The sequence below is a fragment of the Aulonocara sp. 'chitande type north' Nkhata Bay genome, linkage group LG12 (genome assembly GCF_057382095.1).
Source record: "Aulonocara sp. 'chitande type north' Nkhata Bay isolate Kocher_YH1m ecotype deep benthic linkage group LG12, A_spYH_male_GT1.1, whole genome shotgun sequence".
NCBI lineage: Eukaryota > Metazoa > Chordata > Actinopteri > Cichliformes > Cichlidae > Aulonocara > Aulonocara sp. 'chitande type north' Nkhata Bay.
The window spans coordinates 32,979,340-32,995,452 of NC_141355.1; the positions used below are offsets into that span (position 1 = coordinate 32,979,340).

General features: G+C 37.7%; 1 protein-coding gene across 2 annotated transcripts; it reads right to left on the reverse strand.

Annotated features, from left to right (window-relative positions):
- Positions 1-162: 162 nt before the first annotated feature.
- Positions 163-15,752, reverse strand: prodhb (proline dehydrogenase (oxidase) 1b). 2 transcript variants are annotated; one of them, XM_086315202.1, is made up of 14 exons: positions 14,891-15,752; positions 13,856-14,064; positions 10,839-10,873; positions 10,594-10,743; positions 10,382-10,446; positions 10,187-10,303; positions 9,936-10,009; positions 9,346-9,427; positions 8,525-8,617; positions 7,950-8,096; positions 6,438-6,613; positions 5,633-5,731; positions 5,438-5,526; positions 163-4,422 (listed from the first exon to the last, which is right to left on the reverse strand). In XM_086315202.1, the coding sequence occupies exons 1-14, from the start codon at positions 15,236-15,238 to the stop codon at positions 4,232-4,234; spliced, it is 1,875 nt and encodes a 624-aa protein (XP_086171328.1). In that variant the 5' UTR covers positions 15,239-15,752; the 3' UTR covers positions 163-4,231. The 2 variants fall into 2 exon arrangements, with proteins under 2 accessions (XP_086171328.1, XP_086171329.1); XM_086315203.1 differs by lacking the exon at positions 5,633-5,731.
- Between the last annotated feature and the right edge of the window lie 361 nt (positions 15,753-16,113).

Below are 16,113 nucleotides of genomic sequence, written 5' to 3' on the forward strand. Positions count from 1 at the left end.
TTATGAATTCTCCTTTATATCAATGCATAACATGATGAATGATTAGGAAAAGACATGCAAGGTAATTTTGGGGGGCTGTTATGGACCGTCTAGGGGTGGCCAGACCATAACATAAGGGTGATCCATCCCCGTCCGACCCCAAGAAGCACATCACACAATTAGTACAGTTTGATGGTGATTTATTTACAATGAGTGGATTTAAAACAGGGAAAGGAGCAGACTATAACTTTAGGGTGGACCTAACAGCAGAACAGCAAACAAAAAGGAGCCTATCTCAAGGATAAATCAAACTTGCCTACTCAAAAGAATTAAACCAAATGACAGCAACTTACCTCCCTAACTAAAAAAAACTTAAGAAAACTGTAATTAAACAAAAAGGCAGTCCTACGTGCTCCTGTGTAAAACAAACATCACTAGACAGGTAACAAAGTCTGCGGGTTGGGATGGGCCGAGGATGAATGGCTGGCCGTCCATGGCGGTGTCATCAAATACGTTGCCAGTCCGCAGGAACCGACATTAAGACAGTCGTAACAGGGGCTGTTTGACTCTAGTCTTGATGTTTGTTTTTTTCATTATCCTTTTGCATAAAACATCTGACCTATTATTTATATATTTATTATTATTAGTATTATTATTTTTACTATAGTTCTGCTATCATAATGAATATCTTAAAAAAACAAACACTATCAGCAGCATTTGTTTGTTATGACTGACACCTGTGTGTGTGTGTGTGTGTGTGTGTGTGTGTGTGTGTGTGTGTGTGTGTGTGTGTGTGTGTGTGTGTGTGTGTGTGTGTGTGTGTGTATCTCAGTAATAAAGTCTTTTTTTAACTGCACTGTGTGGTAGTTTTGGTTTGTTTCACTAGGGGTTATGAACTGAACTATTTATTAAAGGTCGTCTACAGAGCAAATAAGCATATAATGTCAAAGTACATTTGTAAAATGGATGCAGACTATAGAGCATAGCCTATTAAGTATTTTTCAGGAACCATGTGTGAGGTATTCATTAATTAGGACTAAGCAGCAACGTTTCTGGTTTGTTGTGTTTCTGTAATTACTTAGGATTTTATGCATACCTTCTTGTTAAGCATTGCCAATTATTTTACCAGGAAATGTCAGTGTCTTGCAGAAAGTTAACAGCCCTTCCTCCTTGTTAGACATTTGAGCCAACTTTGTCTCAGATGTTGTTATAAAATATTGACAAGATGTCATGCAGCATTTTCACTGATGCTGAGTTATACTGTGCTTGTCATTCTGACTGGCCATGTAGAAATGATCTTGTGATTATGGTGCAATGTCAGGAAATAGAGTCTATTGTCTATTCTTGGAAGTCTTCTTTCTGCACTTTTCTCTATTTCCACTTTATTAAGTAATATTTGTATGGAAGAAGAAAACAATTTAAACACCATAGCCAACTCATCGGCCTTCAAACTAATTAAGCCTATAAACAGCTAACTTAATTTTACCGTTTCCGCTTCGCCAACTTTTGGCTGACCCAGGCAATTAAAATTGTGTAAATGTTAGGTGTCAGGTGTTACGACAAACTGCATGTAAGGATTTTACAAAGATAAAAAAAAATTAAAAACTCTTCCTACTTTCTCATTCAGAATGACTTTTTTTAACTATTTATACTTTACAATATAGTTTTGCACACTTCCCCCGAAGTTTACTCTTAATTTTAACATTATCTTAAAATTGAGGATATGATTAGAGATGTTGAAGTTAATGTGCATTGGCCTAGTTATCTATTTTGTGCACTGTGAGCCACTAATCTCTCAGTTTGCTGTCAAAAGATAAAAACAAACCAAAACATAATACTCTTGGATGGCTCAAAGCCACCATACTGTCACTTTATCTATTGGCATACAAATCCTGATTAGAGCTTAAGTGACGCCTAGAATGCGGCAACAATCCAATCTAGCCTTTGTTCTACAGAAAAACAAAACTTTTCAAAGTCACACCCCTGAAAATTGATGTTCTGTATGTATTTAAACAAAACCTGTCACATCGTAAGTAGTCATTATTTGAAAAACCCTGGGCTGTTGTGTTCCAAGCCAATGGCCACAGCCAAGACACAAACTTAGGTCCAAAATGGTAGAAACAAGAGCCCAAAGAAGCCAGTTATGTATGCCACACATCACATCTTGCATAATACAATGTCAACATTCATTATATAAAGTAAATTAGTCTATGCTGATGTTATTACATTCTTGTGTGCTTTTAATGTAGAGAGAACTGTTGCTGTGCTTAGAGCTTTGCTGACCTAGAACTTGGGTAGAATTTTTCACTTCTTAATGTGTCCTCTGAATCTACTCATGCTAACCAGAAAAACTCCACTACCCTATAAGAAGGGATTTATTGGCAAATGTATACTCAAAGGCACATCTTACATCAAAAGTAGACTTGATTCTTAATTAAACTGATAGAACACAGCAACGGTGACACCTCTGCGGTGCTCTGCCTCAGTAAAACTGAACAGCCACTAAAGTTTCTTCTGAGTAATGATTAATGCATCCAATTTCTGTGATCTGTATTGAGCGTAGCATCATGGGTAATTAAATGATGGTCTACAGAGCACCGACTGCTCTCATAAAATGACAAGGCCATAATCATCATGAAGCTTGGTTACCCTCTGACTCAAATACTAATTGCGCATCAATAACCAAGCAGAATATGTCACCAAATTAAAACCTCAAACAACTCAAGCTGTACAAACAGTTCAAAGCTATAGCATTTCCGTCAAGGACATCAAAAATATGCATGACTTCACATACTTTATATTCACATATTTAGCAATTTCACAAGCATATTTGGTAAGATGCAAATTCAACAAATACATTCTGAGTTAAACATATTTACATTGTCAAAAATCAGAATTGCACAGAGTTGTCTAATGTAATAGATAGTGCTCCAACATGCTAGGAGGTATCTTTGTTGTAAGAGGTCCAGTCTGTCAGACAGACCAGAAAAACAGATATCAATGCCAGATTCAGGGGGCTTTCAGCCTCTTGAGACCAGATTTAGCTTGCTTTATAGACACCCCAAATGGATAAGGGCATGCTGTAGATCAGTCAAAATGGAGAAACAAGACAAAGTGCCCACATCAACAAGCCACAAACAACGAGAAAGAGCCTCAACAATTCCACTATAACAGAGACCCAGATTTAAACGTTCACTTCTCCACCAGCATGGAATCAGTACTTGGCCTATTAACCATAGAAACAGAACCACAATCACAGGAAGGGAAGAAAACTATTAATAGGTAGGAAACTATAACGGAGATACACTTCAGTGATAAAGCCAAGAAAATACTTAATCAACCTTTTAAGACTAATAGGATGAAATTATTGTTGATATTATTGTATTTGCTTTACAGTTACAAAGCTCATCATCAAAAAGATTGATCAAGAATTAAAAACTATATGTTTAACAATTACTTATGAGACTGAGCAGACAGATGGTTAAGAGACCTGGGATTGATCTGAATTAAGTTAAGAGTTGGATTTAAAATCAAGATTTGGACATGAATTGACCAAAATTGGGGAAACTTTCAGTCTGAGTATAGAACACATACTGTGGGCAAAAATATAACTTCTCCTAGTGAATATAATAACAAGGATGAAGAAGAGAGATGTGCTTTGATGAGGCAGTTATACTTCTTCATGACACATAAACTTGTATTGTTTTAAAAATGTCAGTGCAACCTCAAAAACAAACATACAGTACTGAGAAGCACATATACAGTAGATATACCTATATAGTTTACTTTGCTAACATTTATATCAAGCATGTTATTCTTATGATTCCCGTTCTCCTTGAAAATAAATAGAGCAATAAAAAAAGATGCCCAGCCCAGTCTTGTTGACATTTTAGGAAGTCCTTCTGGAGCAGTAAAGTTGCCCATATGATGGATATTAGAGCTCTACAGACAGTGGGAAAACAAAATGAGAAATGCTTATGGATGTAGAGGTGCAGAACAGAAGGAGTGAATGGAGTGAAGGTGGATAAAATCCTGCAAGAGCAGAATGCTGAAAAACACTAGTAGGAAAAAGAAAAACTAGTGACCTATGTAAATAGTCCATCAGTAAAAAAAAAAAAAAACAACTTCAAAATATAGATTAAAACAAGAGATGTGCTTAAAAAAGACAGCACAGGCAGCTATGATGATGGACACTAACCAAAGAACCAGATAAAGAAACCCTCAATAATCTTTACTAAATCTTTTGTTCTTTTCAGTACACTGGTTTGTAAAGAAGCTCTCCAGAGGCAAGTCTCCGTTTCAGCTCTTTCCAAAGCAGTTCCCTCTCCTTCTGGGCCCCCTTCATGAAGCCTCGGTTCTCCTGTGCTCTCCGAGACAGGTAGGGCATTACCTCATTCACTGGTCCATAGGGAACATACTTATAGACAGGGAAGCCTGCCTGGCCTGGAGTGAAACAAAAGAAAATGGGATTGATAAATGTAGACAAAAACGATTTCTCTCTTTATTTGTCAATATTATGAAATTCCTTTTCATAAAATATCATTTTGACTGACTAGTTTAAATGACAGGAGAGTATACTTTTTACAGATTATATTGGACAAACTCTATAGAACCACAGCATGAGCATCATCTTGATTGGTTTCTCTCACTGAATGTTTGCTACGATCTGTGTAATCAGACGAGACTGCAGTATTTGCACTGACATCCTCAGTTTACAGCATTTCTATTTGAAGATTTCCTCTCGTCTGTCAGTTAGGCTCGCACACTGTGAAACTGCTTTGCCAGGGCTTAACTCTTTAGCTCTGTCGAAATAAATGTTGTTTTAACTAATCCATCCAAAACATTATAACATGATACAATAAACTCTGCCCTGACAAGCACATCCTGAGTAACAGCTTATCTGAAAACTGAATTATAAAAACTAACAAAGGTACATTTGGTGCAGTAAGTGATGGACAAATAATATGGGTCTCAGCTCCAGTCTGCTTTATTTTATGAAACAACTTCTTTATTGTTTCAGGATTCAAAAGCAGTGCTGGCAGCTCCATCCCTCAAAAAATCAACAAAGAAACACATGCCTGTCTCTTTACATCAATACTGGTCAAGGCCATGTCAGCTTCAGCCTCACATTGACAGACAACTGCCTGCCACCACTATGTCTAGCTTTGACTGACAAACAAAGCGCTGAGATCCAGCAGAGGCACTTCGTTAAGAGGACTGTTCAATACTGAGGTGTCTTGGCTCATATGTCATGCAGAGTGGCTTCTACATGTGCACTCCTTGGGGCCTGTGAGGTACGTTTGTGCAACTTAAAGGTCTTATGACAGAGTTGAAAGCATCACAGGGTGTATGGCCTGTCTGGCTGGCACTGTCAAAATTATTCTTACTATTTATGACAAGACAGATTGGTACCTAGACATTGCATGGTTGTGTATTTCTGCTTCTGTACTTTTCTTACCCAGTGGGAAGCTGATTTGATCACACATGCCCAGTAGCTGACCAAAGTATACCTTGTTTTCTGTGGGAATGAGACCCAGCTCATTCATTCTGATTGAGAGAGGATAAAAATATAAGCATGTTTATACAGATGCAATTTTGTATGAAAGAATTATAGTTTTAAGTTTCAAGTTACTGGATACAGCATAAAATTTGCCTTGTTAAGGTGTGTTTCACTGTGTCTTCATTGTGGGAAGCCACCATTACATTTGCTTTTCTGTTGAGTGCAATCTCATCCAACACATAGTCCAAACACCTTGCACAAATACATGACACACAACAGGGACAATTTAGGTAGTCATAATAATAGGTTTGTTTGTCTTTCAAGTAGGAATTAGTAACTTCTTTTATATTGTTCACTATAAAATATGCATTTTTATTCTATTGTGCTTACACTGTTTCATGGCACATTGAAATAAATCAATTTCATCAGCAGATCACATTTATTGTAAGGTGTGGGACTACTTTTACAAACCTATACTCCATAAAAAATCTCTATAAACATCAAGTACTCACAGTATGTAAACAGAAATCTGGCCCTGTTCATTTGTTTCTCTGTTAGTAAGGCTATATTAATACACATATTCATAATCACCATCTGCATGTTCTGAATCCACCTCATGTTATACTGTATCCAATTAAGCATCCTGAGTTTTTTCTTCATTGATTACATTATTCCATCAAAATCTTCTCAAACTCTTGAGACGAAAGCTTGTTGCCATAAGAACAAGACTGCAGTAACTCCAAATAAAAGACTCTGTCCTTTGTGGTGTTAACCGGTGCCTAAAAGGTTGACAGTTTAATTCTGTTATTTAAAAAAAAAAAAAAAAAAAACGAAAAAAACTACAGTAAGCAGACTGTTCCTCTCTGAATATGATAAATGAGAGCTTGGCTAACAGCAATCAAACTCTACATGTGTAGATTTATGCAGAACAAACAGACTGACAAGCCTTGGCTCTTACCTGTGGTACATCCTATTGGTTGACTCATAGTCAGGGTTAATAGGGTCTTCATATCCAATCTCTTTGGCCCTTTCTCGCTCCTGATACATGTAGGCCCCACGCACCAGCTTGGCAGCAAAGTGCCAACCCTCACGTCGAGACAATTCTACATCCATAGTTACATTGTCATAGGCCTCCTGCAGAACAAAAAGGAGGAGCACCGAATCATGAAAATCAAGTCCTCTAAGTTTAGGTACCAGTTTTAAAACATGTTTTATATACAGAGCTGACCGCATTTCCATGTTTATTACAAGAAGAAATGTGCAATGATATACCTGCTTTATTTTTACAGAAGGATTAGTCAACTTAATCTGGGTTACCTGTCCTATCTACCTTTACATAATAAATAAAATGACGTGTAAAAAAAAACAAAAAAAGAACTATGGAAGACAAACTCTGTAAAACAAAACAACTGTCCAATGTGGAGATGATGTATAGCACCACAGCATATCAGCACAATGGCAGGGCCGAGGGTGATGATTTGGGCTTGGTTTGCAGCCACAGGACCTGGACACCTTGTATTCTACGTATGCGGAAGGATTTTAGATATGAGCTCATTAGTTAGCTTGGATCCAAAGGACAAAAGAAAATATTTTATAAGAATCAAGGTATTAACCTCTCGATCAACTCGAGACCTGTGCCTAAACAAATGCCCACTAGTGAACCAAAGTAACAACCGCATAGTGAAATGTTTAAAAATTCCTCCAAATGATTTGAGAGACTGCAGAAGTCCTACAGAAAATAATGACTTCAAGTTTTTCCTGTAGGCGGCTCTATAAACTATTGAACTATGAGGAGTATTTGGTTTTTCACAGGATTGCACAAAGCTCTGTGAAATTTTTCTTTTTTCATGACTGTAAATGCCAGCAACATAAAAAATAAAACACTCACAATAAACCTTGTAGTTATGTTGTAACCAACAGATAATATTCTAAAAATACAACTATTATGAACCTATTATGAACCTATGCACTTTTGATATCATAATGATAATAATAATGCTGGGAAAAACACACAAAAAATAAATCACCATATTTCCACCACTATTGTTTTCTCGTCTTTGTTGCGTCACTCTTTCGAGCCCAGCTTGGCTGACTAATAGAAATCTGTTTACATGCTGGCATTTGGACCTGTCACAGCATGTTTTCTTCGATAAAAATTACAACGGCTGTGTCAATGGATCTCATTAATAAAGAGAGGAATCTCCATCTGTTTTGGTTTTATTTGTTTGGGGTTTTTTAGCTATTTTCAACAACTGTTCATTGGATCTATTTCAAACACACTGAATATATTACTAACCTAAAGAAGCACATTGTCAAAACTTGAGGTTTCTTGTGAGCTGAGAACATGGATTTAATCACTCAGTGACAATAACAATCCTCCCATTCACCACAGAAACATTTTGCATAAGCAAGGCATTAGTAGAAGTTTGCAGCTTTGAAGATCTGTTTTTGTGCCCGCTGTAGGCCCGACCTTTAGGTAGCATTGATAGGTGTTGAAAATGACAGGCTTTTCTCCGTTGTAGGTCCTCTGCATCTCCAGTGTTAGTCTGCTAATGGCTGGCTGGAAATAGGTTTGCTCTGCATCCACCATCAAACGAACACCACTCTCTAGGGCATGCTGAAACATGAAAGATCTCATTATTTTGGTGTAATATCATCTAATATCCTAGAGTTTCATTAAAATAGTTTTCAAGGTTGAATTAATGAACATTTTTTATTAAATAAATGAAACAAAAGAATCAGTGATTCTTAACACTGTGACATTAAAACACAGTAATAATAATAATAATCCCTGTAATTTTTTTAATTATTATTATAATTATACCAGTGCAGCTTTTATAGACTATAGTAGCTATATACTTATGGGAATTATATCATATTTACAAGATTTACAAATCTCATTTAACCGATACACATAAAAACATCTTACTAATCGCATATAGTTGATCTATAGGTGTTTATTCATAGTAGTTAAACAGCAAATTGCCTCTAAGTGTGGGCATGTTCATGTATGGTAATCAGTCCTTGTGGCTGGTATGTAATTACCTTCGCCAAGACATCTACACGCTGTAACATCCGCTTCATTTGTTGATCCTCCTCTACAGTGAACTTCCCCAGCAGAGGCTCCAGCTTACCTAGCTATGAAAACAACCCAGGAGAGAATCCACTGTGAGATACTAATAAACCAAATATCACACAGCATGACACCTATTAGTCTTCCCACTTTATGGCTTCTTCTTAACCCAGGGCTAAGTCATTCACCCTAGAAATTCCAATGAATGATGCAGAAAATCTGCAGTTAAAGGTTGCAGACTTTAAAGTAAATAAAACTCCAAATGGCTGTTTACGATTTGCAGTGTAATTGAGCTGATTGTGTTCAAGGTCTGGTTATAGTAAAATAACTTCAGATAAGAACATTTAAACTTCAAAAAGCACTTCATTTTCACTATAGCAGCCAGAGAGCAAATGACCATTTAGTAATGAAATCCTTATTTTAAATGTCATCACAATTAATTACTAATTTTGCTTCAGTTTTTCCAGTTGCTTCTGAAATGAACATATTACAACAGGGAACAAAAATAACTGGATCAATAACAACAGCCTATGGCAGCTACAGTACATTTGAATGAATTGCTTAGAAGTCAGAATTAGCTCAGCAGGCACAGCTGACACTTAAAACTCTCCTGCCTGCTACAACCTGAAAGCATGCCAAACTTGGAGCAGTATTATCTAAGTCAATTGTAGTCTCCAAGGAGTAATGGTAGAAATATATTTTAAAAGTGTTTCTTAATTTTGAAAACTGTTTTCTTTAATCTATTGTATCCCAACAAAAAAATCTCTCTTTTTCAGGATTCTATGCTACTGACCTCTACATTTGGAACAACAAGCAGATCCGATATCTTTGTTCTGTCATCTATTAGGCTGTTCCAGTCAAGCATGTCAATGCATCTGTCAGGAAAAAGGATGGAAAGTATTACAGGAACAGGGTTTTGGTGAAACTATTACCAGTATCTTTTTGTTACCAGAATCTTTTTTTGTTTTTTTGTTTTTTTGTCTTACTGGCCACTTTGTGGATAATTATGTTTTTAAAGTCAAAGACATATTTATAGCTACCCCCTTTTTATTATTAATCATTACTTTTATTACTTGCCGAATTTTGTCAGGTTAGCAGAAAGGAAGGTGATGATTATTTCTTCCATTTTTTAGAAGTAGTAACATATATTAAAGGGATCGTATTTTATAGTATTAAACATTGTATAAAATAAATTATCAAATGCATGAACTAAGAATATCTTCTTTAGTTTAATTTACTTTATGAAATTAATATTAGTTTAAAATTTCCATACAATTTTTTTTCATGAATTACTTCTTCTGCAAAACTGCTTCACAACTAATGAAATATTTCTCTGTGTCAACACGTCTTTTATAACTATTTGAGAAGTCCGGTCTCGCTTACCCTGTCGAGTCCTCTTTCCTTCCTGTAAACCAGCCATAGAAGTCACCATTTGCACCCAGTTTGGTCATGAACTCCTATGAGAATACAGAGATTTAAAGTTCTGCACAACACACACTAAAAACCTGTCTTGCATTATCCCAGTTGTGCATTTATGGAAATGTAAAACCTATCTGACATGTTTAGCACATATTACACAAGTATCACCATAATTCATCAATGCGAAAAACATGGAAAAAGAAAAAAAATACTACCTGCAGTTGTGTAAGCTCCAGCCTCTGCTCTAAGGCCTCCAAGCCATCTTTACCCTGCTGTGACGCTAGGAAGGTGAAAAACCGCCGCCATTTCACCAGCACCTCTGAGAACTGGAGCTTTTGTAGAAAGAAAGTAGTGTCATTCAGCAAAACTAAAAGCTTACACTGACTTTTTCATCGCTCTTTAGTGCCTACCAGAAACTGAGGTCGTCCTAGTGCAGTCATTTTGATGGCAGAAAAACCATCCATTGAACTCCCACCTACAAGTGGCACATAACATTAAAATAAATGAAATGACAAAAAACTAAAGATAACAGTGTGATGGTACGATAGAATGATGTCTGGTGTCATAGACTACAACTTCAATGCAAACACATACAAGTGTGGCTTCTCCTGTGTTTGCCTACCAGACGCTTTGATGCATTTGATAAAGGTTTCCATATGTTGGTCACATTTGGCCTCGTCAGCATAGAAATATGTGCGGGCTCCGGTCACTCCCCCACGGCGGTCGCTGAATTGTTTGTGCGCTTGATATTTTCTCTCTCTGTGGTCCTTGCCTGTGAGTGAAAAACACATTTGCATATCATTACTTTTGATTACATCTCACAGTACAGTTTGTCCACAAATGAGGGGGAAAAATAAGGCAGTTTACCTATGTTCTCTTTCTCTGCAGCAGACACACATGAGCTAAAACAGAAGTTATATGAAAGGATAAAAGATCATGGTCATGAATTTAGGCAACTTCAAAAATGTGAAAACTTGCACTATTTTCTGTGAACATTGTGGCCTTGTGGCAGTGGCATGCTCGAGGCTGCAATTGTGTTTACTGATGCTTTGCTGAATTTCTGCTGCTCACCCTCTGCAGAGGGGAGTTGCAGCATCACTCCACACTTGACCTATTCCCCCCTCATCATAAGGCACAGGGGAGCTCATGTAACCAAACAGATGACTAAACAGTAAGCATCCTGGACATCAGAGACATCAAGAGGCTTCAAAGCCAGGAAAACTAAAGGGAGCCATATTCTTTTAACTTTGCTTGCTTTTGACAGGGACTCTTTTTAAAAGCAAAATCTACAATGGAGTCCATCTGACATGGTCTAAAAGTGTACTATTTTAAATGTTGTTTTTTTTCTTTTGTCCTTCCCTTGCATGATAGTGTTTTATATACAATCTGCTTATGCTTAAAAATGAGAGATTTACTATTTCCTAGATTTTTTTTTTGCTGTCGTTCAGATACTATTGATTGATTTTCAGCCCTAAAAAATAAGACGCCAAATCTCCAAAAATTAAATTGAATTAAACAGCTTCAGTGGACAGTGTCTGTGTCAAATAACATTTGTGTTACGCTCTCTGTGTCACATTTGGGATATATTTTATCGCCAGCACAAAACACTGGCACCCAGCTGCTTTAAAAAGCATGCAAGCCTTCAAAAGCGTGCATTTGTCAAATCTAAAGTGTAAAACTGGGAATGTATTTTTAGTATAGATGGTCTACACATCCAAAGGCTGTCACTGTAAATATCATGCGTTCAACATCAAGCTAGGATTTGCTTCTGTTCCTTATACAGCATCTTCCTTCTTTTGGAAGAAACTGACTAATGTTGTTGCTATCTTGACATATGACTGGAGAACTTGTCAAACCTGCTGTCTCAGATCAAGCTGGCTTAATGTGCCTTGTCCTACAGTCTCAATGTTTGAAGGTGTATGTTTGGCAAACAATATCTTTCTAGGCTCAGATTTGATACCTCGCTTGATGTTTCTAAGCAGGCATCCCCCAACACAAAGGATATCAAAGCTGTGCCATGACATCTTGTTACTAGTGATGAGGTCTTAAAAATATATGCAGTTAAAATAAAAGGGAGTTTATAGCAAAGAGCTTACCTAGAAGTTTTATCACTTTACAGAATGTGATAGGATGACAAAAAATTATGTCTGGCTCAAGATGTTATCACTGTCAGCTGTTACTCTATGTCAACAGACTTAACCATAAGATACCTGACTAGAGGTAGCCCCATTTATTCATCACATCTGAGCTTTATAAAACTAGAGAAATTCTGAGAGTTAGAAAAGGTCAGTCTTTTTTCCTCAATATTAACTTTTTTGCTAAGTATATCTGACAAGTACATTTGTCATTTTTACTTCAAAGAAAAAGGAATCAAAATATTCCCTTTTCTCTACTGATTTGTCTCTGGAACATCTCCAAAGGGGACCAAAATGGCACTCGTGCATTACTCATAATGCATGAATGCCCAAAGCTGAAACTAAAGTAAAAGTCCTGCTATTGCCCACAGAGATACTGCTTGCAAAAGGTTTGCACTGTTGTCCAAGTTTACATCATCTCACAGATCACTTAGGAATCCCGTCACACGAGCTGCACGAGGCAATACCTAGCAAGTGAGAAATTCTCTTCAGCCAGCCAATTCCACACTAGAAAGCCACAAGTATGCCAACAATTCATGGTGTAAAGAAGATCGACCTCCTGGCTAAAATAAAAACACATCTATATTTGGTATTAAACTACAAGAAAATGCAAAAAAATGTGCTTTTGCTTTGTGTTGTTTTTTTAATCTGTAATATGTGTAATACAGACAAGCATAGCCTGAATTCAATGTGTCTTTGACAGTAATGGCATGCAATTTTGGGCCTGAACCAATTGTGAAATTCTAGGTCAATACTGATATGTAAATAAAAAAAGGGTATAGATGATTTTTTTTGTATTCCCCATTTTGTGCAACAGGGGAAAAAATCATTATCAAGAAATAAATTTTTTGAGTTATTTCCTCCTTCACCACATTATAGCTGTTCTCACAAAGGAATTCCAGGTTAAGTTAAGTCAGGGCACTGTCCACAATTGCCCTGCATCCTGTACAGCATAACAGGAGATAATACCAATCAGAAGTGTTCATAAAACTGAAATTACTCACTTTGGTTTAGGTGAGAGCTGCTGCATGGGTAAGCAATTGTCTGTTCTATTCTCAGATGGATGCATTAGACATTACACCGACATTTTACCAGGGCGCTGGCAGGGTAAAAACTGTTAAATGTGCAATTCAGCTGCGTCAACCACTTGTTTTCTCACATACAGCTCCACTGGGTGGTTTTGATAAACGTTCAGGGCTGCAGTACAGGTGTGAAAACAAACAAATTAGGGACAAGGGATCCAAGAAATCAAGACTAGAACATTATTAGGACACAGCAAATATCAGCCACTGCAATAGTTGAAGGTCATTTAAAATTAATAAGCTGATGGCAGTCGGCAAAGCAAATACTGCCTAATATATTGGTACATCACTGTGTAATACCTTTGACCTTATCCAACCAGATGTGGTTGGATAAGGTCAAAGGTATTACACATTACAAAGGTGAGGTGTGGGGGGGCTGGAGCCTATTCCAGCTGACACTGCGCAGGAAGCAAAGAACAGTCTGGACAGGGCACCAGTCTATTACCCATGCTAACACATTCCAAACCTTCAACCAATTTAGAATTACACATTCATCTCTGGTGCATGTCCTTGGACAGTGGAAAAAAAACCGTGAGCCCAAAGATGTGCACGTTAGGCAACAAGCATGTCAAAACCCAAAACCTTCCTTCTGTGAGGCAACAATGGTTATCACTGTAACGGGGTTGAGTCTATTGTATTATTAAGTAAAGCAATAGAATTTTCATACTCCATTTCTTTCTGCTCCGCTTCCTCCTGACTGATGTCTTCCTCAACACTATAGTCCAGGACAGAGCCAACGCCGTAGGAGTGGTTCTTCTGAATCAGTGGCTTGATGTCATTGTGGTCCTCACCAGCCACAAACTGACCATAAAATGTCATCTTCATGAACTGGTCAAAGGTTTTCTGGCCTAGAATCTTCTTAGCCAGATCCATTACCTGGGCAAAAAGGGAAGGACATTACATACATTACATTTCTGATTAGTAATTCTAATATGTTTTGGGCTTTCATCATGTCTTTTACATCGTCCCCATTGATTATGTAAATATGTGTGCCATGCTGGATGTGTTTTAATGCACTCTACTCCCATGTATATAACACATTTGCTTAAAAGTCTTAGATGAATGGAAACTGCCTTGTGCCCTGATAGATTTATACAGCAGCCTGTATGCTAACAGTACACTACAATAACAGGACAGCTGAGGTTATGTAACATGGACTGGATAGCTGAAAAACAGGTTGCAACTTGAGAGGTGTGCATTGCATTTAAGGGTGGAGCGGAAACTGTTAGGCCTGTCTTCATATGAGAACATATATAGCCTACAGTACATTACTTTACATACAGCCTATGGTTGAGATTTGATCAGCTGACAGAACTTTTGTTTACCTTCAACGCTACTTATGGCTGACATAAATGGGAATATTCCCATATTGTTTGAAAAGAAATTGTCAACATCACTGTCAATGCTATATCTATTAGTAAAAAATAACATAGTAGCAATTAAACTGTATTATATAGTATATAATATAATATTGTATTATACTATACAATTTATCGTCCAGTGACTTGCTTACACCTGTTTTCTTTGATTGTGACATCTCATTTGCTTGTTATGCGAACGTTTCACATAGAATTCAGTATTTATGCTCAACTTTATTTTTAAAAAACTGTAATTAGAAAGTGATCTGAACACCTAAAGGCACATTAACAAACAGACTTCGTGTTAAATTGCCGGGCTGCGCGGTGAGATAGCGCCTCATTACCTCTTTGTTCGTATCAACCAGGAAGTCATATGAACAAAGTTTGAAAACCACCAAACTTCTGAGAAGCTCTAATGAGTCTTTGCTCTTGTAAGCCTCCCGGGTCTGCTCAAAGTCTACGGAGATCTCATTAGCAGCGGCGGCGGCGGCGGTGCCTTCTCTCCTTCTCCCTCCTCTCCCAGACAGTCCGGGACACTCTGACCCGCCGCGGCTTCTGACACCGTCATGCTCCGTCTGGGCCGTCGAACTGGAGGTCACGGTGCAACGTACTGCTCGGTTTAAGACTAACCGTTTAAAGTGGATGTCCGCCCTCGCCCGTTTGAGGGCTGGCACGGTTTTGACGTAAAACATCAGCGGATAGCTGGCCCGGGTATCAGCGCTGAGGTGAAGCTAGCACACCAATAGTGTTTGCTAGCTGCGCGTGCCCAACTGTAAACAAACTCGGGCCCGAACGGGCACATTATCATCACTTGGTTGGTGGTTTGAGACGGTGACGCACTCACGGCTTCCTTCCCGAAGTTTCCCGCATCTCTCCACCAGCGCGTTTTTTTTCTTCTTTTTTTTGTGAGCACGTTGCGTTGTTGTGGGTATTTTTTTAATTGGCAATGCTGTCAACTTCCGCAGAAAACACGAATTACCATGACGTGTAGAGGTACAAAAAAAATGCTTGTATTCCACTTCACATTAGGTATTTTCCTAATAAACATTTTGTTTACTATGTTAGACTCAAGGATTAAATGGCAATTTCTTAGGATATAACTTAAAACATTAAAATAAGCTATATTGGTATTTCTTCAGCTTCTGCAGTTGAATTTGCCATCACTTTGGTATAGCTAAATATATCGCTTCGGCCTCCTTCCTCTGCTTGTTCTCAACTACTACGTCCGGTATCTGGAATTCACACAGGTCATTCTTATCCAACCTTGGGGGCGTATCCCATTTTGACCTCGGGACTTTCAAGGCCATACACTGCGCAGATGAACTATGTCAGCCACTTGGTTATGTAGTTGCATGTATGCACTGTCTGCTAGCATCGTGCAACAACACCGTCTGCATACATAGATAAATAGTACCCATATGTTATTATCCAAATTATATTAAAAAATTATGCTTTATTATGAAATGGGCGCATTGCACGATCATGATTATGTCAGACCTTTACTCAAGTTTTCTTGGATAAAACTTTGTTTTATCACCTGTAAATTAGTATCCATTTGGGCGTTTCC

Coding starts and splice junctions, on each gene's coding strand:
- prodhb (XM_086315202.1), bottom strand. CDS start 15,238: ATGTTTTACGTCAAAACCGTGCCAGCCCTCAAACGGGCGAGGGCGGAC. Junction 10,447..10,593: donor CAAATGCATCAAAGCGTCTG/GTAGGCAAACAC, acceptor TGCCACTTGTAG/GTGGGAGTTCAATGGATGGT. Junction 10,304..10,381: donor TAGGACGACCTCAGTTTCTG/GTAGGCACTAAA, acceptor TTTCTACAAAAG/CTCCAGTTCTCAGAGGTGCT.